The sequence below is a fragment of the Saimiri boliviensis genome, chromosome 3 (genome assembly GCF_048565385.1).
Source record: "Saimiri boliviensis isolate mSaiBol1 chromosome 3, mSaiBol1.pri, whole genome shotgun sequence".
Classification (NCBI taxonomy): domain Eukaryota; kingdom Metazoa; phylum Chordata; class Mammalia; order Primates; family Cebidae; genus Saimiri; species Saimiri boliviensis.
Window position 1 is genome coordinate 116,669,055 of NC_133451.1, and position 25,127 is coordinate 116,694,181.

At 40.0% G+C, this 25,127-nt stretch overlaps 1 protein-coding gene and 1 pseudogene across 5 annotated transcripts in view; one reads left to right on the forward strand and one right to left on the reverse strand.

Annotated features, from left to right (window-relative positions):
- SNX25 (sorting nexin 25) overlaps positions 1 to 25,127 on the forward strand; it is a 148,318-nt gene that overhangs the window by 15,498 nt on the left and 107,693 nt on the right. For 4 of the 5 annotated variants that reach the window (XM_074396708.1, XM_074396706.1, XM_074396707.1 and 1 more), the window contains exon 2: positions 14,760 to 14,844. In XM_074396708.1, coding sequence (XP_074252809.1) covers positions 14,760 to 14,844 — 85 coding nt within the window. Of the gene's footprint in view, positions 1 to 5,079; positions 5,197 to 14,759; positions 14,845 to 25,127 lie in introns of those variants that run through there. The other variant, XM_074396705.1, reaches the window with a different exon arrangement.
- On the reverse strand, positions 20,743 to 21,082 carry LOC101054515 (elongin-C pseudogene; annotated as a pseudogene).

A 25,127-nucleotide genomic window follows, 5' to 3' on the forward strand; every position in this document is an offset into this window, starting at 1 on the left:
GGGCCTATACAGGGTAATTTTAAGAGAGGCAGTAAAAAGTTTGGAAAAAATATCATTGGAGAGAATAACAGCAGAAGCATTTATTGAGCCCTTATTGTGTACCAAGCATTTCACTAGGCACGTTACTTTCCCATTGAACCCTCACAGTTATCCTATGAGAAAGTCACTGTCATCCTCATCGTATGGATCAGGAAACAGGTGTAGAGGGATCAGGTGACTACCCAAAAGTGACAGAGCTAGCTGGGATGGTGCCAGGTTTCTTTGACAGGAGAGTCAGCCCTCTTGATCTCTGTGCTCTGCTGTCTCATAAGGGAGAAGCAGTATCACAAAGGTATGTGGCTGAGTCCTGAGAAGTTAAGGGCCAAGATGTGAAGTTGGAGGCCAAGTCTAGCGATGGCCACCGTGTGGTTGTAAAGTTTTTGTAGATGGAACACTTGTGACAAACTCCCAGAGTGAAGTAGTGAAGATGTCTGTGGGGTTGGGGTGACAGAGGGCCAGGGCACAAGAATGTTTGATGAGAGCTGCCCAGGCCTCATCAAGCCAAGGGGGGAACTGAGGCCAGGAGGAAGCTGAGAAAAAGAAAGGGTCAGAAGCCTGGGAGGCCTCCTATTTGTCACTATGCCTGGCCAATTTTTAAAATTTTTAGTACAGATGAGGTTTCCCCTTGTTGCCCAGGCTGAGCTTTGAACTCCTGGGCTCAAGTCATAGGCCTGCCATGGCCTCCCAAAGTGCTGGGATTACTGGTGTGAGCCACTGTGCCTGGCCCAAGCACTGTATTTAAAACTATAGCTCATATATTTAACTAATTTCCTTTGCCTTTTAAAGTGATTAATGGCTTGTTGATATCATTGTGGAATAAAATTCTGTAGAGAAAGAGTTCATATTGCCTCTTTATGAACATACAAATGAAATATTATTGTTTCAGTCAACCTAAAGTCCAAGTTATGAATGACTCCACATTAAAACAAGCCTTTCTGATTTTCCTGATAATAAAACACTTCTGTTTTTTTTTCAGGGATCATAATTTTTATCATCAGGACCAGTTAGCAGTGTTTCCTAAAGTATGTTCTCAGGGTCATAGAAATAATTTAGGAAATGCTGTTAAAAATACTAACTCCAAAGACATATCCTAAACTTTGTGAATTAAGAATATAAGGGAACAGTGTCTAAAAATCTGCATTTGAACAAATTCCCCAAACGATTCTTGAAGAAAACTGATGTAGAATGTTTTCAAGTTATGCATAGCAGCTTCCTGATATCAACAAAGCCCAAGGACACTAAGTCATGCCTAATATTAACATGATTATGTACCCGTATGCACAAGGCTGCCTTGCTCTGTCCTCTCTCCTTAGTGGAATGGCTGTTGCACAAAGGCCTGTCTTAATATAACATGTTTCTTTTAAGAGCAGGATTGGCCGGGTGCGGTGGCTCTCGCCCGTAATCCCAGTACTTTGGGAGGCCGAGACAGGTGGATCACTTGAGGTCAGGAGTTCAAGATTAGCCTGGCCAACACTACAAAACCCTATCTCTACTAACAATACAAAAATTAGCCTGGAGTGATGGCGGGCTTCTGTAATTCCAGCTACTTGGGAGGCTGACGCAGGAAAATCACTTGAACCTGGGAGGTGGAGGTTGCAGTGAGCTGAGATCTCCCCCCTGCACTCCAGCCTGGGTGACAGAGTGGGACTCCTCAAAAAAAAAAAAAAAAAAAAAAAAAAAAAAAAAGCTTTTACTCATCAATTAAAAGGGATGTAAAAGTCCGCTTCTTTGAGTAGATTCAAAAAAAACATTGTGTTTTTCACTTTATACAGCTAGTCTTTTTTAGCAGTAATTCATTACACATAATATGATACATTTGTGCTATCTGGGCTGCTGGGTATGGGACCCACTTTTTCAGTTCAAAGGAACTGTGGAAGTTGAGGTCCCAGGGAATCAAATTACCAATGTAACAGTTTTCTAAGTATTTTATCACCAGTTTTTATTTAAAAGCTAGTTAATGTGAAAAACACACTCACCTGCCCAAACCCAAGGAATGGACTCAGAGACACGAAGAACAGCAGAAGAGAGAGTGTTAATGAAAGTCTTGCAAGATTGGATGTCTGGTAGGCAGGCACACCTGGGGCAGTTACAGCAGATAATTTACTCCTAGCACTCAGGTCCCTCCCCAAGTTCCTCATTGGTTGACTACTGTGGGATTACAATCTTCCTGGAGGCCGCCTAAGTTTCATTAGCCCCTTTATAAGGTTATACCCTGTCCCCCTCCCTGCTTAAGTTTCCATTTTCCAATAAGGAAACTTTCTTCTCTTTTATGGGCTGACCCTTCCCCTACATCCTGTTTGCTTATCGTTACTTTCTAGGTGCATGAACCGCAATTGTCAAGTCTGCAGGCTGGTTGCCAGTACTTAGATTTATTGTGCCTTGAAAATGGACCATTTAAAATGTTTTCTCACAGTTAAATTAACTAAGATAATGGAATTATGATATTCCAGGACAGTAATGGAGTACAAAACAGTGATTGCTTTCATGACTAAAGATCTCTGTGAGAAAAGCAATTCTATGTGACTCATCCAGTTGTTGAGTTACAAGACAGCTTTAAAGCAGGGGCAACCATTCTGGTTCCTTCGTGGTTTATGTTCAGTGGTATCAGAGGGAACTATTATGATGTGGGAATTATTTTACAATATACTTCAATGTGTAAACTTCAAAATTCTCATAGATTGAGAATTTTCTTTTGTGACCTGTGCTAGAGCATGAAATGTAGAGAGCGTTCCAGAATAGGAAGAATATCAGAATTCCTAAGCCTAGCCTTCCAAGGTGGTATGGCTCATTAGTTCCCCAATTATGAGCTTCCGTCAAGAATAAATGAAGCCAGGGCTGGTCATGATGGCTCACACCTGTAATGCCAGCACTTTGGGAGGCTGAAGTGGGTGGATCACTTGAGGTCAGGAGTTCGAGACCTTCCTAGCCAACATGGTGAAACCCCATCTCTACTAAAAATACAAAATTATCCAGGCATGGTGGTGCATGCCTGTAGTCCCAGCCACTCGGGAGGCTGAGGCAGGAGAATCACTTGAACCTGGAGTTGGAAGTTGCAGTGAGCCAAGCTGGCACCACTGCACTCCAGCCTGGGTGACAAAACGAGACCCTGTCTCAAAAAAACAAAAAGAATAAATGAAGCTAATTTATTTACTGGTCCCTATCCAGTACCCAGCCAAGTGCCAGGCATGCAGAGTGAGTCCTCAGTAAATGTTAGGTGATTGAATGAATTGTTGGAAACGTGATTCATATCATAGAAGCCTATGATTTCCTTTATGAACTCAAAATTGCAATAGAAGCCAGTGATAAAATAGTTACAGCATTCTTTTTTTTATCATACAAACCGTTTTAGGAATGCAAAAATTACTGTCAGTGTTTTCAGTTACCTTCTTCTAGGCTAGTCTGTTTTTCATTCTTTTTTTCTAGCCCCTGTTTGTTTTCTACTTACCAGTTTGGGCAAACTGCTGTCTGCCTGTGTATTTTCAAGTACATGTTCTGATTTCGATTTTCCAAGTGTTTGTGTGATTTGAAATATGTTTAAATTTCTCTTGTAATCAAATGGAATGTGTCTGGTAAGGATCTTCAGATTTGAATCTTGGAAATTAGAGATAAAACACATTTTTCTCCCCATGAGTCTAATTCTTTTGGTTGAATGGAAAAGCAACCTAAGTATTATTAACCGACCTCAAAATCTACTTCTGTTGATCATTTAATAAAGATTTTGCCTTTGTGTTAATATTTATTTTTCTTTTAGAAAGTGGGTTAATCACCAGGAAACATTACTAAAGGAATCTGCTGTGAAAGTAAAATATGACAGCATGAGAAGCCATAACATCAATTCTATGTAATATAATTATAATCATTTTTTGGAAAGGAAATTGACATTGTTAAAAGGTTCAGACTATGACTTTTGGAACCATAATAGCTACCTGTATCTGTGAACTGCTTTATAATTGCTAAAGCACTCTTACGTACATACCCTTCTTCAAATGCCTAATAATTCATTAATTTAAATAGTGCAGACATTAATATTTTATATTGACGTGACTCTCAGAGAGATAGACATGTTTATTATAGCCCAGCAAGTTAAAAGGAAAGAATCAACTGCAGCCTTATTTATTCTGGGGTTTAACTGAGTGCTTTTGCCACTGTAATGTGATGTCATATGCGTTTGTCATGGTAACAAGGGGATTGTGCCCCAGCATGAAGCACATTTTAATTTTGTAAATGTTCAGTGAAAAGGTCTAATGGTTTTATATCTCTTCATAGGATGTAGTCTCTATATCTTTTTTTTTTTTAGATGGAGTTTCGCCATTTGTTCCTCAGGCTGGAGTGCAGTGGCGCGATCTCAGCTCATTGTAACCTCTGCCTCGTGGGTTCAAGCAGTTCTTCTGTCTCAGACTCCTGAGTAGCTGGGATTACAGGTGCCCGCCACTATGCCTGGCTAATTTTTGCATTTTTAGCAGAGACAGGGTTTGACCATGTTGGCCAGGCTGGTCTCAAACTCCTGACCTCAGGTGATCTGCCTACTTCAGCCTCCCAAAGAGCTGGGATTACAGGCATGAGCCACCGTGCCCAGCCCTCAGTATCTGTCTTAACAGATGATTGTCTTTCATTATGGAAGTATAAACAGAACTTGATTCATACATTTGATGCATGTAGGCATGGTTGGCCTTTGACCTGGACACAAAACATACTTTGATAGGTAGTGTAATAAGCTACAGGAGCTTCTAATCTAATCTGCCATTCATCTTTCTCCATGTTCATTTAAGGTAAAATCATTATACAGATGGAGGCTTTTGGAAGCTGTGTTTGTCTTACTGAGTACCCCTCGGAGGTAGAAGACCCTGACCTGTGTCTTCACACTGCCTCTTGTATCTGCTACTCTTCTCCTTCTGGAGGTGCCCTGCTCAGAGGACCTGGGATTTCAAGGGATATGGTTTAGGGTTGGCCAAAGAGGCTGAAAGGGTTTTTTCCGGTTCACCTATGCATAATTTGTGTTTCAAGGCTAGAAAAGCTCAGAGTACCTCAACCTCCGCCCCCTACCCCCCATTCTCTCCTTTGTTTTTTCAGTTTCTTCTCAGCTGATAGAAGACTCCCGTTTGGGCCAGTTGCAGTGACTTACAACTATAATCCTAACATTTTGTGAGGCCAAAGAAGGTGGGCGAATTGCTTGAGGACATGAGTTAAAAATCAGTCTGGGCAACATAGTGAGACCCCTGTGTCTACTAAAAAAATGAAAAATTAGATGGGATTGGTGTGCATGCCTGTAGTTACAGCTGTTTTGGGAGGTTGAGGAGTTCAAAGCTGTAGTGAGCCGTGGTTGTGCCACTGTACTCCATCCAGCCTGGGCAACAAAGTGAAACCCTGACTGGAAGAAAAAAAAGACTCCCCTATGAAGCAAAAGAAAATTCTCAAGGCATTTAATCTTTTGAATGAAGTCAGAGTCCAAATCCAACTATATATTTTATAGATATTTAGTATGTTTTAGAACATTTTTGGTGGTACCAGTAGCACAGCAGTGGCAACATTTTTTATTTAAAATAGAAAAGGTGGAGACAAACTAAATACAGAATAAGAATAAATTATGGTATAAGCTATTCAAAACATCTGGGTCTTACCCCGTCTCTACTAAAAATACAAAAATTAGCTGAGCATATTGGTACCTGCCTGTAGTCCCAGCTACTTGGGAGACAGATAGGAGAATCGTTTGAACCTGGGAGGCAGAGGTTGTAGTGAGCCAAGATTGCACCACTGCACTCCAGCCTGGGTGACAGAATGAGACTACATCTTTAAAAAAAATTTTTTTTGATAAAATGCTAAGTATAAAAGGCCAGATACAAAGTCGTGTATATAACATGATCCCAAATTTTTTTTTAAAAGTATACAAATAAAATGCCAATAATTTATTGTTGTCAGACATTTTATAGTGCTTTGTATGTGTTGTTAATGCTCATATACTATCGTTATCTCTATCTTATGTGTGAGGAAAGTGACATATAGAAAAGTAACTTGCCCAAGGCTACATAGTAAGTGTTAGAATCGCTGACAAGAATGAAATGCGCCAAAATGTTATTAGTGATCACATCTGGATGATGGTGTTATGAGTCAGTTTAATTCTTTACATTTATAATAGAGAATGTGTGTGCTGTTTATGTAATTGGAAATAACAGTTTAAAAAGAAATTGCAGCATCTTTGAAATTTAGAAAAACGGTAATATGAGAAAGCTTGTAGGTTGAATTTTAAAGAATAGCTGTTCCTTCCTATATTTAAAGTAGAAATTGTGCTTGACTAAGAGGAAAAAAAAAAAAGACACAAATCTATTTTCTATTAATATAATCTCCCTAAATGATAACCTCTCAGTATCTTGTTAACAATTTTCTGTTTCTTGATAAGGAAAGTAAGATATTCTTTAGTTGCTGGTTAAGCATAATAAAAGCACAACTCAGGAAACTGTCAAACCAGGTTTTGTTTGTATACGTAAATGCTTGACATCACAGCAGAACATCTCCAGGAAATATGCACCTTCCGCTTTTTAAAGCATATCCTCAAAGGCAAAAATACTTCAAGAATTACATGTTCTTGTTATGCTGTGTCTTAACAAGACACAGTTGCTTAACTTTTCAACGTCTTCTTGCTTTTATTTCTGCCATTCCTGTGCCTTTAGAAGATCAATCAGTCAGCCAACCCACCTTGGATTTGCTGAAAGTTGGTAGCATTTTGAGTTGTGTTTGTGATACTGTCTGGTGGGCACTCTAAGAGCTTTGTGAAAGCAGCCATTACAGACTAGACGCCCATGGCTTGAACATGGCTTGAAGTTTAGCCCAAACAGTGACAGCCTGCATGGTTTGTAATAACATTGAATTAGTTGGAGATACCATCCAAAATTCATAACTTCCATTTTTTTTGTTAGAAAAAAAAATTAGGCCAGGCGCAGTGGCTCGTGCCTATAATCTTAGTGCTTTGAGAGGCCGAGGCAGGTGGATCACCTGAGATCAAGACCAGCCTGGCCAACATGGTGAAACCCTGTCTCTACTAAAAATACAGAAATTAGTCAGGTGTGGCGGCATACATTTGTAGTCCCAGCTATTCAGGAGGCTAAGGCAGGAGAATCACTTGAACTCAGGAGGCGGAGGTCACAGTGAGCCAAGGTTGCAGTAAGCCGCGATCACACCACTGCACTCCAGTCTGGGCAACAAAAGAGTGAAACTCCATCTTAAAAAAAAAAAATTTAGAGCACCTAGCAGCTACTAAGTTGGAATCCCCATCACACATTTAGAGTACTTTTCAGGACCCTATCATCTTTTTTCTTTTTTTAGATCCCTGATATTATTTATTTGATCTTCTTGAGGCCTATTAGCCCGCATAAAAGCAAGCTAGAAAGGGGAGTGGCAGGGTCAAGGACCCACCATTAGTAAATGGCAGAGTGGAGCCCACCTGACATGGGAGGGTATGTTCTCTCTCTTAGCACAGCAGCTTGGCTCCTGGGTGGGGAATGACATTATCACTCATGTCACGATCTTTTTTCTGAATCTTAGTCATATTAGGTGTGTGTGGCCTTCCAAGTTTCTTAGTCCCTTCTTATCGTTCTGAGGAGGGATATGCATATCTTCTTCATTTCTTTGGTTTTGAATAAATCAGTTTTTGAGGCTCAGGCAGAATATTCTTTGGAAAGAGGTCCTGCTTTTGAGAATATCATAGTTTAAGAATGAGAGTATTAGTCATGAGATCCCAGCAGATTGTCAGATGCTGAGGGTACTTGGAGGGAAACTGCCATGTGACGGCTCCATGTGATTAATGATGATTTTTGGGGAGTTTGTGTTTGCTTTGGTAAGTTGAGTAACTTCACTAGCTTTACAGAATATTACACCTGCCACCCCTTGAACTCTGTACAACTGGTTTCCTTTTCACAATATACCAAAATACGTTAAACTTTTAAATGTACGTAATGGAGGCTAGAGACACTTGTTTATTTGAGAAGGTCAGGTAATAGGCATGAAATGAATTTCAAGTTACAGGTTGGGTGTTCTGGCTCCCAGTGAGCAGTGTCCTACTTAAAAACAGTGGACAATGAGGTGTGTATGTTGGCTGGATTCCAGAGAGTTCTGGTTGTTCAGTTGCTACTGTTGTCTTGAGTACCCAGGTTTCTCTTGCCTGGCTTCTCTCTGAATGTTGTTTCCTCATGAGAGAGTTTCTGTAGTCTTCATGCAAAGACAGTTTGAGTGTATTACAGCTGGTACTCTGGAGTACACAGAAAGCTGATAAATATTCATTCAGAAAAGGAGTTATTGATAAAACTCTGCACTTTTTGATGCTGACAATCTGTTACATGTATTAGAGAGAAGCCTTCAAGTTTTACTCTGTCTTTAGAAAATACTCAAAATGTGCCGGGCGCGGTGGCTCACGCCTGTAATCCCAGCACTTTGGGAGGCCGAGGCGGGTGGATCACGAGGTCAAGAGATCGAGATCATCCTGGTCAACATGGTGAAACCCCGTCTCTACTAAAAATACAAAAAAATGAGCTGGGCATGGTGGCGCGTGCCTGTAATCCCAGCTACTCAGGAGGCTGAGGCAGGAGAATTGCCTGAACCCAGGAGGCGGAGGTTGCGGTGAGCCGAGATCGCGCCATTGCACTCCAGCCTGGGTAACAAGAGTGAAACTCCGTCTCAAAAAAAAAAAAAAAAGAAAATACTCAAAATGTTCTTAAAATGCTTTCTCTCTCCAGAAAACTCACTGGGCAGTTAAAAATGATCTTGATATGTCATTTTTAACTAGGTTTAAATCTTAAAATGAAGGCAAACTTTATTATATTTTTGTTATTTTTTAATCTTTTTATTTGCTTTTTTTGTGTGTTTTGTTTGTTTTGTTCTTCACTTATTTAATTAGAAAATAAGGTGTAGCATTTACAGGACAGTGGTCTGGTTCATCAAAAGCTTTTATGAGTTAATATTGTGATATGAATACTAAAAACATTAAGCTAGAGTAGTCAGTCCTAGTTTCCGGACAAGAATACTGAAGATTATCACTCATCTTTTGTGACAGTGGGAAAAGTATACATACTTCTTTCATTTTTCCTAAAACAGGCGTTTTAGGAAGGTGATTGTCAGGAAGACGTTGTCTTTACCCAAGGAAAGAGGCCTATGCTAGCGTAATAGAACAAGTCTTTGGGGAAATCTGCCTTGTGAAGTTTCTTTTTTTCAAACCTATAAATAGGAGAACAAAGACAATTACTGCTCAGTTATCCTCAGAGCCACATAAATTTGTGTTTTACATTTGTTTGAATTTTCATTAGCCTCTTTCTCTCTTTTTTTTTTTTTTTTTTTCCTGAAACTTCATCTTGGAGAAAATGATTAGTGGATTCTACCTTTGTGACCTGAAAGAAATAGAGTATGTAGTGGCTACTTTAAGTACTCATTCAGACATGAGATTCTGGCTTCATAAGTATTAAATCTGTAAAAAGGAATTTCCATGTATGATGTGTATGGAAAGTTTTTCCTCTGCTTTCACACCACAACAAACATGAACATAGATTTCTGTGACCAAATTTGTTGATTTTTTTCCCCCAGAACTCAGGGAAACACTTACTTACATTTACTGGTTTATTGTAAAGGATATCACAAAGGATACAGAAGAAGAAATGGTGTGGTGAGGTATGGAGCAGGGGTGCAGAGCTTTCGTGCCCTCCGTGGGCACCACCTCCGGGAACCTCCATGTGTTCAGCTGTCCTGAAGCTCACTGAGCCCTGTGCTCTTGAGCTTTCCTTCCTCCAGAGTATAGGATGGGACTCTGATGGGAGGGTCTTAAGACCCAGTCAGAGAAGCAGGGGACCGTGAGAGTGGAAGGAGGGGCAGCAGAAGGTCTTAAGACTTTAAGACCTTCTTGTTGAGGCCCGACACACCCAATGTTATAACAAAAGACAAGGGCTGTAGAAGTTAAGTCAGGAACCCGGGATAAAAACTAATATGTATCATAACACTGCACATAACCCAGTTATTTTTGGCCCATGATATGTTTTTTTTTTCTCTTTCCTGTTCTCCTGGCTTGCAGACTCTCCATCACGCTATGGGGATGGGATAGGAACAAAGAACTGTTTTCTTTCTAATAAGGGCCAGACTGCTAGAGGGTAGGGTGTGGGAACTTCAGAACCAGATAGGAAAATCAGATTGAAAGAATAATAGGGCTTTTTGCTTAAATAGAGCCACAAGAGAAAACATTATTCTCAAACCCATTTCCCCTGCAATTTGATTTTTATTATAGTAAAATACTTAAAAATTTGCTGTCTAAACCATTTTTGAGTGTACAGTTCAGTGATATTAAATACATTCATAACGTTGTGCAGTCACTGCTACTATCCATCTCCATAACTCTTTTCATCTTGTAAAACTGAAACTGCCGGGCACAGTGGCTCATGCCTGTAATCCAGCACTTTGGGAGGCTGAGGCGGGCGTATCACCTGAGGTCGGGAGTTGGAGACCAGCCTGACCAATATGGTGAAACCCCGTCTTAAAAAAACAAAAAAACTGATGACTCTACTGGGCATGGTGACTCATACCTGTAATCCCAGCACTTTGGGAGGCCGAGGTGGGAGGAGGATTCAAGACCAACCTGGGCAACATAGTGAAACTCCCATCTTTAGAAAAAACTTAAAATATAGCAGGACACACACTTGTACATCTAGCTACTCAGAAGGCTGAAGTGGAGGATTGCTTGAGCCCAGAAGATCGAGGCTGCAGTGAGCCAAGATTGTACTACTGCACTCCAGCCTGGGTGACAGAATGAGACCCTGTCAAAAAACAACCCCCAAACTGAAACTCTATACTCATTAAACATTAACTCACCATCCCCCCCACCGAAGCTCTTAGAAACCATTTTATAATTAAATAAAAGGCCTTATTCGGATAGTCAGTAGTGACAAACATATGTTTGTGTATTACATGTCAGTATGAAGGAGAGAGATAAATATACAGACACATGGCAAGAGGTAGTAGATTTGTAACTAGGAAGATAAAAGTTTTGAAGGAAGTTGTAAAGATAGACATATATCAAAGAATATGCTTCAGATATGCATGTACTGTCAGTCATATTCATACCTAGGCAGTTTGCATTTTAAGAACTCGAATTCGGGAACAACAGCTTTTTTTCTTTAAGACAGTGTCTTGCTGTGATGTTGCCCAAGCTGGAGTACAGTGGTACAGTCATGGCCCACTGCAACCTGCATCTCCTGGGGTCAGTCAGACCTCCTTCCTCAGCCTCCTGTGTAGCTGGGACTACAGGTGCTCGGCACCAAGCCTGGCTAATTTTTAAAATTTTTAGTAGAGATAGAGTTTCACTATGTTGGCTAGGCTGGTCTCAAACTCCTGATCTCAAGCAATCCACGCGTCTCTGCCTCCCAAAGTGTGGGGATTATAGGCATGAGCCACCACACCCAGCCAGGAACTTTTTAAATAAGTTGTTTGGCTTTGGTTTTATCATCTGATCAGTATTATTCATTTAAGTATTTGCCAAAGCATTGAGAAGTAGTGATTAAAATTATTTATCAGTGTAGACTTCTGAAAGCATTTAACTGTTACCCCCAAAATTCATAAGTTGTTTAAATATCTGCCTGATGTTTTAAAAGTAGTAGAATTTGAGACTTCATTTCCTCAATTTTTTTCTTTCGTGAACTAAATGAAAAATGCTAAAATTACAATAATATCTAGACCATTTATTTAATTTGATAGAGAGCTACCCAGAAACTAGAAAATAGTTTTAAAAGGTTGCATTATTTTATGCATTAAATGTCTTTATATATGATTGAGATTTTTTTAAAATGCCTTGGGAAAGTGTTGAATGCTATATGTTAATTTGAGCCTAAAGGAATGTCTTTTATTTCTTGGTTGTAACATGTGTATCTTAAAAGTTTTTTTTTTTTTTAAAAATCCACTAAGAAATCTTGAATCTCTGTCTTTTTTTCTTTTTTTATAAGGTCACCAGGAGACTTTTGTTTGTTTTTAATAAGGAAAAGCAGGAACAGGGATGACATCCTTGGCACTTGATCAGAGATAGCGGGAGACTAATCAAGGACTGGAAATGCTCCACTTCCAGTTGGGTGGCCTGGGGCTGTGGGATGGATTGCATCTGTGCTGGTGTGGCCTGCTTGAGAACAAAGCAGTGCTCCACACTTGTTTGTAGGATGAGGGTGACAGTAACATCAGCCATTTATAGTTCCGAGTCATGTGGCAGTGCTGGCCAAGCACTTGTAATATTTCTTATGAGAAAAAAAAAAAAAAAGTTCTGTAATTTTTTTTCCTTCCAAACCAATAAGTAGACCCCAATTACCTTATAAGTGCTTTTGATCACTTACGTGATCAAGTAAAAAAAGAAAATCCTCTTTTTAGTCTCACTGGCCAGATAGTGAAGTTTTAATTCTGTAGTCTCTCCTTTAAGAAAAAAAATTCCAAGAAGTATTTTTTTTTTCCCCCAGACAGAGTCTTGCTCTCTCGCTCATGCTGGAGTGCAGTGATGAGATCTCAGCTCACTGTAACCTCCATCTCCTGGGTTCAAGCGATTCTCATGCCTCAGCCTGTTGAGTAGCTGGGATTACAGCACCCACCACCACACCCAGCTAATTTTTGTATTTTTAGTGGAGACGGAGTCTCTCTATGTTGACCAGACTGGATTCAAACTACCGACCTCAAGTGATCTGCCGGCCTTGGCCTCCCAAAGTGCTGGAATTATAGGCATGACACTACTGTGCCCAGCCCAAAGCAATATCTTTATAAATTATTATTTTTTAACATCACTTGCTCTTATGCACACACACACAGTTAAAATTCTATACCCCTACCTAGAGGAAACCACTTTCAAAAGTGTTTGTGCTTGCAAACATTTTCCTATCATAGAAGACTTTCCATGAAGGCATATATGTATACCTAAAGCATTCTTGTTAATAGTATACCATAATTTATTTAACTCTTTGACTGTTGATTTGTATAGATAACGCTCGTGTTACTTCCATTTTTTTTTTTTGCTCCCATAATCAATACAGCAGTAAAATTCCTTATACATGTACTTTTTTTGCATTTCTGCTGGACATTGCAGTGGCATTGCAGAATAAAAAGGCCTTTAGGCTGGATGCTATGGCTCACGCCTGTAATCCCAGCACTTTCAGAGGCTGAGGCAGGTGATCACATGAGGTCAGGAGTTTGATACCAACCTGGCCAACGTAGCAAAACCCATCTCTACTAGAAATAAAAAATTAGCTGGGTGTGGTGCCGTGTGCCTGAAGTCCCAGCTACTCTGGAGGCTGAGGCAGGAGAATCACTTGAACCTGGACGTGGAGGTTGCAGTGAGCTAAGTGGTTGTAGTGGGCACCACTACTCCAGCCTGGGCAACATGTGAGACTCAAAAAAAAAAAAAAAAAGTCCTTTAAAATTTTGATATATGTGGCTCAGTTGCCTTCTTAAAAGCTTGTAGAAATAGATACGTCCCCCAACAATATATGAAAACAGCCATTTTCCTGTGTCCTTGTCAACATTAGATGTGTGAGTTCTTTCCTCTGCTTTGGCAGTCTGATGGTTATCTCTTTGCTCTAATTTGCTTGCTCTAATAAAAAGGGATTGCATTTTTTGGTCACACATTTATTAGTCATTTGTTTATCTTTTATGATTTCCCTTTCAACTTCTTTGTTTGGTTTTCTTTTGAGTTATTTTTCTTATTTTGGAGTCTGTATACATTTAACAATAGTTTTTTGTTAGATACTAGAGAGATTGTCTCCTAGTCTATCATTTATATTTTGTTTGTATCATCTTTTGTGAAGCAAGAATTTAGTATGTTAGGTAATCAGATTTTTTTTTTTTTTTTGAGATGTAGTGTCTCTCTGTCGCCCAAGCTGGAGTGCAGTGACATGATCTCAGCTCACTGCAGCCTCCGCCTCCCGGGTTCAAGCAATTCTCTGACCTCAGCCTCCCAAGTAGCTGGGAGTACAGGTGTGTGCCACTGCGCCCAGCTATTATTTTTGTATTTTTAGTGGAGACGGGGTTTCACCATGTTAGCCAAGATGGTCTGTATCTTCTGACCTCGAGATCCACCCACCTTGGCCTCCGAAACTGCTGGGATTACAGGCGTAAGCCACTGCGCCCGGCACATTTTTTTTTTCCTTCATACCATTTGGATTTTTGTGTTATTTTAGAAAAGGCTTTTCCATTCCAAGATTATAAAAAGCTGCTCCCTTATTTCCTCTTAATTCTTTTTTAGTTTAAAACATGTTTAGCTGTTTAATCTTTTTGGAGTTATTTATATACAAAGTGTAAGAAGACTGTAACCTTTTATTCCCATGTGAATATCAAATTATCTCAACATCATTTACTGACTAGTGTTTGGTTTTTTCCATTAATTTCAAATTCTTTTTTAAAAAATTATGTTCTTAATTTGCACATACATAGTTACATCGATTTGTGTACTGCCTACCATTGTGTTGATTTATTTATTCCTATATAGTCATTTTACGGTTTTGATATCTGGTAGGGAAAATCCTTCTTTAAATTTTTTTTTCCCGAAAAATTTTAACTAACTATAAGCATTTATTTACTTGTGGGGGAAAAACTTATATTATTCATTAAGGCTTATCTTAATGCTTGTTTAGATGGCATTTCATATCTTTGGTTTTGTTTTTTGGTTTTGTTTTTGTATGTGATTTATTCATTCAGTAATCTGCTTTGTATTTTTTTTTTTTTCATTTCAGAGTCCTGTGTATGGAAACTCACATGAGTCAACTCAGTCTAGAAGGGTAGTAATTTCTCATAATATGGATAAAGCTCTGAAAGAAGGTAAGGATTAAATGAGAGTATGTAATTACCATGTAAAGCAATTCATTATGTTCTAAAAGGAAAATAATCTCTAGCAAATTTATTCTTTGTCTACATGTAGCATTAGGAATTTTTTCTTCATGAGTTTGTATTTGACGACTAAATACATCCATGTTTTGGTTGCATGTAAGGGATATGCACATTTGCTGAATAAGAATTTCCAGATTATGTGAAACTAGCCAGCCATGTAGAGCTAGTTCCATCATATGAAGCATGAATCTATTCTCTCTTTTCTAAAATGGGTTTTAGAATTTTTTTTTTCTAGCTATAGCTTCCAGCTAAAATCTAGTATGTTTGAGATAAATGGACTTTGTCTTACTAATAGACAAACCAGTTAAACCCAACTAAGTGATAGTAGTCTTTCAGAGGAATGAACATAAAATGAAGCTTATACTGAAGCAGGCAGAAGAGGGGTGGTGGAAGGTAAAATATGGCTATGTCTGGAAGTGGGAATAAGTGTACTTTAAAGATTGAATTTAAGTTTAAGAAAGATTTTAAGAATCAAATTTCTAAAAAAATGGACAGTTTCAGTTAATTTTCAGAAAACAAGTCATGAGTTTTTCAGGTGAATACATAATGTTAGACATGAAGTTAAGAGGACTGAATAAGTGATAAATACATATGTGTTATTGTCATAGTTCACAAAAGTCACCATAATAAAATTTGAAGATGAGAGTACTTTATCAGTACAGAAGCAGTTTGAAATTGTGTGGATTCATAGAATTTTAGACATTTGAGGACTATAATTAAATTTTTAAAATATTTCTATTAGTAGTTAAAGTACAATGACTTGTAAAACTTACTAGATTTAAAATTTGGCTATTATTCATAATTTCATAATCATGATTTTAGAGTACAGGATTATCTGGGTGTGGTGGCTTACACCTGTAATCCTCACATTTTGGGAGACTGAGGTGGGTGAATCGCTTGAGACCAGGAGTCCAGCTTGGGCAACATGGTGAAACTCTGTCTCTACAAAAAAATAACAAAAATTAACTAGGAATGGTGGCACATGCCTGTAGTCCTAGCTACTTAGGAGTCCCAGCTACTTGGGAGAATGAAGTAGGAGGATTGCTTGAACTGAAAAGGCAGAGATTTGCAGTGAGCCTAGATTGTACCACTGCACTCCAGCCTGAGCAACACAGTGAGACTCTCAAAAAAAATGCACAGGATTTAGTCTTAATTGCTTTTATTGAGGTAAAATTTACATAGTTTGAAATGTACAAATCTTAATTATACATTCAGAAATTTTCATAAATTCACATAACTGTATAACCACCTCAATCAAAATAGAGATTTCCATCATTCTAGAAAATCTGCCTCATGCTTCCCTTTGATCAACACCCACTCTTCATTGTATCACTTCATTTCGCTTCTTACAAAACTTGATGGAAATGGAATCATACAGTGTGTATTCTTTTTTTTTTTTTGAGTAAATTTTTTATTTATTTTTATTATTATTTATTTTTGAGACGGAGTTTTGCTCTTGTTACCCAGGCTGGAGTGCAATCGCACCATCTCGCCTCACTGCAACCTCTACCTCCTGGGTTCAGGCAATTCTCCTGCCTCAGCCTCCTGAGTAGCTGGAATTACAGGCACGTGCCACCATGCCCAGCTAATGTTTTGTATTTTTAGTAGAGACGGGATTTCACCATGTTGACCAGGATGGTCTCGATCTCTTGACCTCGTGATCCACCCGCCCCGGCCTCCCAAAGTGCTGGGATTACAGGCGTGAGCCACCGTGCCCAGCTCAGTGTGTATTCTTTTATGCCTGGCTTCTTTCACTCAACATATTTTTTGAGATTCATCCATATTGTGTATATCAGTTTATTCTTTGTTACTTCTGGGTGATATCCCATTACACTGATACAGCTATCACAATATATTTATCCTTTCTCCTGTTGGACATTTGGGTTATTTCTAAGTTTTGGAAGGTTAGTGAATACAGTTGCTATCAACACATATTTCATGGGACATATGTTTTTATTTCTCGGGGATAAATAGGAGTAGAATTGCTGAGTCATAGGATAGTTGCATGTTTAACTTTATAATAAATTACCAAACAGTATTCCAAAATGATTGTATCTTTTTAGACTCTCATCAACAATTTATGACAATTACAGTTGTTTCATATTACCACCACCATTTGCTGTTGTTTTTTTCCTCTTTTAGCCATTCTGATGGATGTGAGATAGTATCTATCTTATTGTGGCCTTGAATTATGTATCCCTGTTGACTATGATGTTAAATACCTTTTTATGTGCTACTGACAATTTTCAGATTTTTATTTGTGATGTGTCTAGTCAAGTCTTTCTTTTTTAAACTTGTAATTTATTTATAGTTTTTAAAATATCTGGATTCATGTCTTTTGATAGGTATAGATATAGTGAGTTTTTCTTCTAGTTTGTGAATTGCCTTTTGTTTTCTTTGGGAGTCTCACTCTGTTGCCCAGGCTGGAGTGCAGTGGCTCGATCTTGGCTCACTGCAACTTTCGCCTCGTAGTTTCAAGCGATTCTCCTACCTCAGCTTCCTGAGTACCTCAGATTACAGGTGTACCACCACACCCAGCTGTTTTTTTTTTTTTTTTGTATTTTTAGTAGAGACGGAGTTTCACCATGTTGGTCAGGCTGGTCTTGAACTCCTGACTTCGTGATCTGCCTGCCTTGGCCTCCCAAAGTGCTGGGATTACAGATGTGAGCCACTGTGCCCAGCCGCCTTTTCTTAATGCTATCTTTGGATGTTTTTAATTTTGATAGAGTCCAATTTTTCTCCTCTCTGTGGTTTTTTTGAGACGGAGTTTTCCTTTTGTTGCCCAGATTGGAGTGCAATGGTGCAATCTCTGCTCACCGCAGCCTCCCCCTCCCAGGTTCAAGTGATTCTCCTGCCTCAGCCCTGCCTCCCCCAGTAGCTGGGACTACAGGTACATGCCGCCATGCCTGGCTAGTTTTTTGTGTTTTAGTAGAGACAGTTTCACTGTGTTGCCCAGGCTGGTCTCGAACCCCTGACCTCAGGTGATCACCCGCCTTGGCCCTGCAAAGTGCTGGGATTACAGGCGTGAGCCACGACAGCTGGCCTCCTCTCTGTTCTTTAGATAGATAGGATGATGATTATTTATCTTTCAAGTACACTAATCTTTTTTTCTGTCTTATCTCTAATCTGTAGCTAAGTGCATCCAGTGAAATTTTTACTGCACACTTTGTACCTTTCATGCCTAGAATTTCCATTTGGTTTGTTTTTTCTTGTTGTTTCTGCAGTTTTTGCTTCTCTGCTGAGATTCTCTTGTCTGTCAATTATTATGTCATTTTTATTTTTAATTTCTTTCTTTTTTTTTTTGAGACGGAGTTTTGCTCTTGTTGCCCAGGCTGGAGTGCAATGGCGCGATCTCGGCTCACCGCGACCTCCGCCTCCTGGGTTCAGGCAATTCTCCTGCCTCAGCCTCCTGAGTAGCTGGGATTACAGGCACACGCCACCATGCCCAGCTAATTTTTAGTATTTTTAGTAGAGACAGGGTTTCACCATGTTGACCAGGATGGTCTCGATCTCTCGACCTCGTGATCCACCCGCCTCGGCCTCCCAAAGTGCTGGGATTACAGGCTTGAGCCACCGCGCCCGGCCCTATTTTTAATTTCTTGAACATATTTTGTAGTAGCTGCTTTAAAGTTCTTAGATGCTAATTCCAACATTCAGGGTATCTTGATGTTGGTTTTTGTTAACTGCTTTTTCTTTCGACTAGATGTCACTTTTTGGGGGTTTCTTATGTCTAGTTGTTTTTTATTGTATACTGGACAATGTAGATGCTGCTTTTTAGACATCCTAGTTCTGTTATCTTCCTCTGAAGAGTTTTTTAGTATGCAGTTTAATTAATGGCTGACCACCTTGAAGATGCTTGGTTTTATACATTTTCTTAGGATGGGTAGTGTTTGGATTTTCTCCTTAATCTAAAGTGAATCCCTCAGTCCAGGGACATAGGCTTAACTCTTCTGGTTCATGGCTCTTCCACAATTGCAATGGAAAGCCCAGCACCTCCACGGTGGTGAAATTACAGCTTCAAACTCTGTCTGCCTAGTGGACAGTAGTTGGAATATCTGCTCAGCTGTTTGAGTCTTCCAGCTGCTGCTTTCCACTGGTCTCTTCTAGTTACCTTCATGCATGTGTAGTTCACTGTCAGCAATGAGTTTGGGAATCTGTACCCAGATTTCATAGCATTTGTTTCTTGCCTTTATTTCAGCAGCCCGGGCAACTCTTAAATCTGTTTTCTGATTTTTTTTTTTTTTTTTTTTTGAGACAGAGTTTCGCTCTTGTTACCCAGGCTGGAGTGCAATGGCGTGATCTCGGCTCACCGCAACCTCCGCCTCCTGGGTTCAGGCAATTCTCCTGCCTCAGCCTCCTGAGTAGCTGGGATTACAGGCACACGCCACTATGCCCAGCTAATGTTTTGTATTTTTAGTCGAGACGGGGTTTCACCATGTTGACCAGGATGGTCTCGATCTCTCGACCTCGTGATCCGCCCGCCTCAGCCTCCCAAAGTGCTGGGATTACAGGCTTGAGCCACCGCGCCCGGCTTGCTTTCTGATATATTAAACAAAAAATCTCTTCCAGTTTACTACCTGTACCTCTAGGACTGCTGTTGCTTTTAGAGAACAAGCTGTGTGTAGACATGGATCTTACCTAGTTCCATTCCTTTCTTTCAATAATAGATTCCCCTCTAATTGCTAAGTTTGGTTGCTGTCAGTGCTTTTAAATACAGATGGTTCCTGATTTATGATACTTCAGTTTATGATTTTTTTACTTTTGTAGGGTGGAATGGGGTGTTTATTGGATGCAACAACATCATAAGTTGAGGAGCATCTATAGTTTTCTAAAATATCTTTTTCCAGATTTCCAAATTATTTTCTTTTTTTTTTATTTTTTTTTTTTATTTTTTTTTTTTATTTTTTTTTTTTTTGAGACGGAGTTTCGCTCTTGTTACCCAGGCTGGAGTGCAATGGCGCGATCTCGGCTCACCGCAACCTCCGCCTCCTGGGTTCAGGCAATTCTCCTGCCTCAGCCTCCTGAGTAGCTGGGATTATAGGCACGCGCCACCATGCCCAGCTAATTTTTTGTATTTTTAGTAGAGACGGGGTTTCACCATGTTGACCAGGTTGGTCTCGATCTCTCGACCTTGTGATCCACCCGCCTCGGCCTCCCAAAGTGCTGGGATTACAGGCTTGAGCCACCGCGCCCGGCCTCCAAATTATTTTCTATAGGAAGGTTAGTCTGTTATTCTACCATCCCTGGAATTAGAACTCTCTCCTTAATATTAAAAAAATTTTAATTGTGTTAAAATAGACTTAACATATCATTATAACCATTTTAGGTATGTAGTCAGTAATGTTTTGGGGGGTGTGTGTGTATATGTATAGGAGTCTTGCTCTGTTGTCTAGGCTGGTGTGCAGTGGGATGATCTCTGCTCACTGCAGCCTCTGCCTCCCAGGGGTTCAAGCATTTCTCTTGTCTCATCCTCCTAAGTAGCTGGTATTACAGACACATACCACCATGCCTGGCTAATTTTTGTATTTTTAGTAGAGATGGGGTTTCACCATGTTGGCCAAGCTAGTTTTGAACTCCTGACCTCAAGTGATCGCCTGCCTCAGCCTCCCAAAGTGCTGGATTACAGGTGTGAGCCACCACGTCTGGCCTTGGTATAGTAATGTTAAGTACATTCACATTATCTTACAACCTATCTCTAGAACTGTTTTCATCTTGGAAAACTGAAACTCTCTACCCATTAAGTGACAACCCCTTTCTCTTCTCCAGCCCCTGGTAACCACCATTCCACTTTTTGTCCCTATGAATTTGACTGCTTTATTATTATTATTTATTTAACAATCTAGGAAGTTCGTAGCCATCAGCAGTTCTAGTGCAATTTCAGTTGGAGTTGGGAATTCGGGAATTCGGTGGAGCTGTTAGTGTAGCGAACCTTGTATGTAACATACATGCATATTTTGGATAGCACATGTGAAGGTATCGCTCTAAAATTGACCTCATTGGTTTCATTCTCAGTAAATTGACCTGGGCCACTCAATATGGCTTTTATCGTGCCTAATGTTAATGCATGTTCTCTTTTTACAATAAATTGATGGCCATGAAATGTTATCAGTTTGACATGCATGGCATCAGGGCCTTCACAGCCACCATAGGTTTTCTCCTCTCCATCCATTTTTTCCTTAGGAAATTCTGCTTGGCTTCCTTAGGAACTTTAGTAGTTTTCTGGTGAGGGGAGGACACAGAGTGTGTAGCTCACTTCTGTCTGGAGGAAGTCTGAATTTGACTAAGTATCTCATCTAAGTGAAATCATATAGTATTTGTCTTTTTGTGTTTGGTTTATTTTACTTAATGTCCTCAAGTAGTTTCATCCATGTTGTAGCATGTGACAGGATTTCCTTCCTTTCTCAGGCTGAATAATATTCCATTGTGTGTGTGTGTGTGTGTGTGTGCGCGCGCGCGTGCGTGCATGTGTGTGCGCGTACACGCACATACCACACTTTGTTTCTCCATTCACTCATCAGTGGACACTTGGCTTACATTCTACCTTTTGGCTATATATATAAATGATGCTGCTATGAACTTGAGCGTCTCTTTAAATTTAGAAGATTTAGAAATTTCTCTGTACTTAGACATGACCTTTATTTTTGACCGGCTTGTTTCACACGTACTTGTGGGGGAATAAAGAAGAGAGGATAAGTGTTGAGGCTTACTTGGCAGAAACAAACAAATAACACATTATCCTCAAACTAATTTCTATTCACTGGTTTCTTTTGAAAGGAAAATGGTTTCCAAAGCCTTTGGGTAAGCGTTTTAGTTTATTATACTTTGCCATCATTTTTTTTTAACCATATTCTTAATGTTCAAAAAAATTTTTTTTACCTGTCCTTTGCTTTAAAGTGGTTTTCGGGGAAAAGCTGCTAAAGTTGAGCATTACATCATCTAACAAAAGAAGAGTTAGTAGCTGCTATAAAGTTAGTTATTGAGAGTAAAATTCATGCATTTGCCAGTAGTTACTCAACAGCAACAACAACAAACAAGCAAAACTAGATTCACTGCCCAAGAAAAACTTACGGAGAATTAGAATCTAGAAATGTATATTGAGAAGGCTAAGAGGTTTTATCGGCACATAGAAGAAATCTTTAGTGGTTATAATTTGCATCTCTGGAGTGTTTTAATTTACATTTCTAAACCTGGCACCAGTATATTTCACTGGAATTCAGAATGTTATTAACTAGCAATAATAGATTTAATATTGATCAAATTGAGGGTCTCTGTACATTTGCAAAACATTAAACAATATGCTTGTTACAGCTGTTGTAATTTGAGTTCAGTTATGTGAAATGCTTATAAAATATTTATCTAAAAATTTCCTTCTTAGAAGCTAATGTAAACTAGAGAGCATTATTGTACTGTTTTATCTTTATGTATCTGTTAAAATGCTTTTAGAGTATGTAATTTAAAAACATTTAAAGAGTTAAGTCATACATTAGGCATGTGCGCGTGTCTGTGCATGTATCCATGTTCTACATGTTGGTATGTAGATATTTTTGTCACTAAATTTGTGCTTGTGTTGTTGTAATTTGAGCTCAATATAAGTTAGGATTTAAGTCTGTACAGATTGAATTACAAAGAAGAAAGAAGTAATAGTAAAAAATGCAGAGCAAAATAATATACTTCAGCTTTCTGTGGAGCAATAAGAAATAAGAAATACTAAAGCAACAAATGCTGGAAGTTAAATGGCACCCTTCAGGAGAGTGATCAAAGCATATTACTGCTCTGTTTTGTTAGCCAGTTTAAAATGTAAAACTGTATTTTAGGGGTTCAGATCTATTATGAATGAACTGTTCTTTTTGAGAAGTCAGAGCAGTTAGCCTTCTGTACCACATAGCTTCAGAAGTTTCTCCTAAAGCTACATTTACCAAAAACTGACAGAAGATAGAAGAAAAAAGACTTCTAAAAATCTTTTTGACTTACTCTTAAATCTCAGTAAATCTGTCACCTCATTTACCGTAGCCTACCCTGAATTATCTCTGATGTGGACCAAATAATTGTATAATTATTGAGTACATGCTATTTGTTCAGTGGTGTGTTGAATGTTAAATTGAAAGTTCTTGGATTGAAAATATCTCTTCATGAGTTTTATCTTTTTCAAGGCATTGGGGATGCTGACCTCAGACTGTCTTATAAAAGACACTGTCTGCCACACAGAAAACTCCGAAAAACAGCAAAAACCCAGATGCCACACACAAACCCACTGTCTGAATATCTTAGAATTAAATACCATTACCCTCATTTTTTGCAATTAATATTACAGGTACATTTCAGACTTTTTTTTTTTTTGAGACTGAGTCTCACTCTGTTGCCTAGACTGTGCAGCAGTACAAGCCACAGATGAAACCTCCTGGATACCAGATTTAAAGAAGAAAGTGGCTTTTATTCCACAGGGAGCATAGGCAAGACTTGCATCTCAAGAGCTCCCTGACAAAGAAAATCTTGGCCCTTTTAAAGGCTTACAATTCTAGAAAGTACATGTGAGAGGGTTGTGATAGATGAAGTAGACGTGGAGTACCTGCCCAGGTAAGAGTTTGAGCAAGATTGAGCGAGAACAATGGAGGGTGTTTCTCTGTATTATGCCTGTGATCTATAGATAGGAGTGCATGGGATGGGGTTTAATCTTTAACCTCCGGGCCTGGTAAGCTGAGCAAGCCAACCTTGCCATTGACCTCATGCCTGATATGTCTCAACTTTTACTTCCTCCTCCTTTAAGACTAGAGACAGGAAAGAGGGGTCTCCTGTCAGCCGGAGTGCAGTGTTGTGATCTCAGCTCACTGCAACCTCCACCTCCCAGCTTCAAGCAGTTCTTGTGCCTTAGCCTCCCAAGTAGGTTGGGATTACAGGTGTGAGCTACTATGCCTGGTTAACTTCTGTATTTTGGTAGAGACGGGGTTTCACCATGTTGGCCAGGCTGGTCTTGAACTCCTGACCCTAGGTGATCAGGCTGCCTTAGCCTCCCAAAGTGCTGGGATTACAGGTGTGAGCCACCATGCCTGACCTACATGTACATTGCAAAGTAAGTATATTTCAGCTAGTTTTGATTGGCACTTAATGCTTCTCTGAATTTCATTTGTAAATATGCCTATAAGTGTGCGACCTGCGGAGACCCTTCCCAAAGCAAATGAGAGCGAGGAGTTGTTAAGCCGAGTCCAGGTTTATTGGGGTTTGCGGGCAACTCCAGCGGGAGAGGGAAGAGCTGCCTCCAGCAGCTGCCGGAGAGGGTTTTTATAGGGAGGGGGCCCGCATAGGTGGGGTGTCGTGGAGTGATTGGCGGAGGTTGGACATGGGCAGAGTGGGAATATCGTGGCGTGCAAGGGTTGGCTTAGCTTTGGCGGGCTAAAGTGAGGAGATGATTGGTGGAGGCTAAGCAAAGAAGAGGGAAGAGCCTTGTGGCTAGGTTTTGGCGGGCTGCCGTTGGGGCGTGTATGGGTTTTTTTGCGGGCTGACGCGGGAAGGCGATTGGCTAGTCCTGTTGCTGGGCAGTCCAACCTCCAGAGGCGGCCTGCTGGATGTGGGATCCTGGATATGGGGGATGGGCTATTTCTACCCAACATTCCCGACTCCCTAAAAAGGAAAAAGGACGACGAGGTCGTTCTGGCTACTTCCTGCTGAAAGTGGGCGGCGGAGGGATCTGATTTTTTTAGGAAGCCTGAGAAGTGGGCAGCAGGGCGTAGCTTTCCGGGGAGGTTGGTGGGGGAGTGGTGTAGTTGTTCTGGGGAACAGGCGCTGGTGCGGTGCTATTGTAGTTCGGCTCCGGGAGGGGGAAGACTGGCTGTAGCATCATTTGGTTGATGGTAACTCGGGTTAGTTCTTGAAACCGGCGTTGGAGGAACTGGAAAAAACAAGGAGCAATGAGCAGAAGAAGACAGATAATTAGTAAGGGACCAAGTAGTGGGGATAGAAGGGTGTACATGGAAGACGACCACCATGCGGAGGCCTCTGTTGAAAACTTGTAATTCTGGAGGCTGGTTTTGATTTTTTGGAGATTTTCGATTCGCGTTTCTACCAGTCCAGATTCGTTGACATAGTAGCAGCATTCTTCTTGTAGGAAGATGCAGGTTCCTCCACGCTCTGCTGTTAGTAGGTCCAGTGCTCTACGATTCTGTAGGGCTACTTGGGCAACCGAGGTTATTTGTCGTTGGAGAGACGCAAGAGATGCTGCT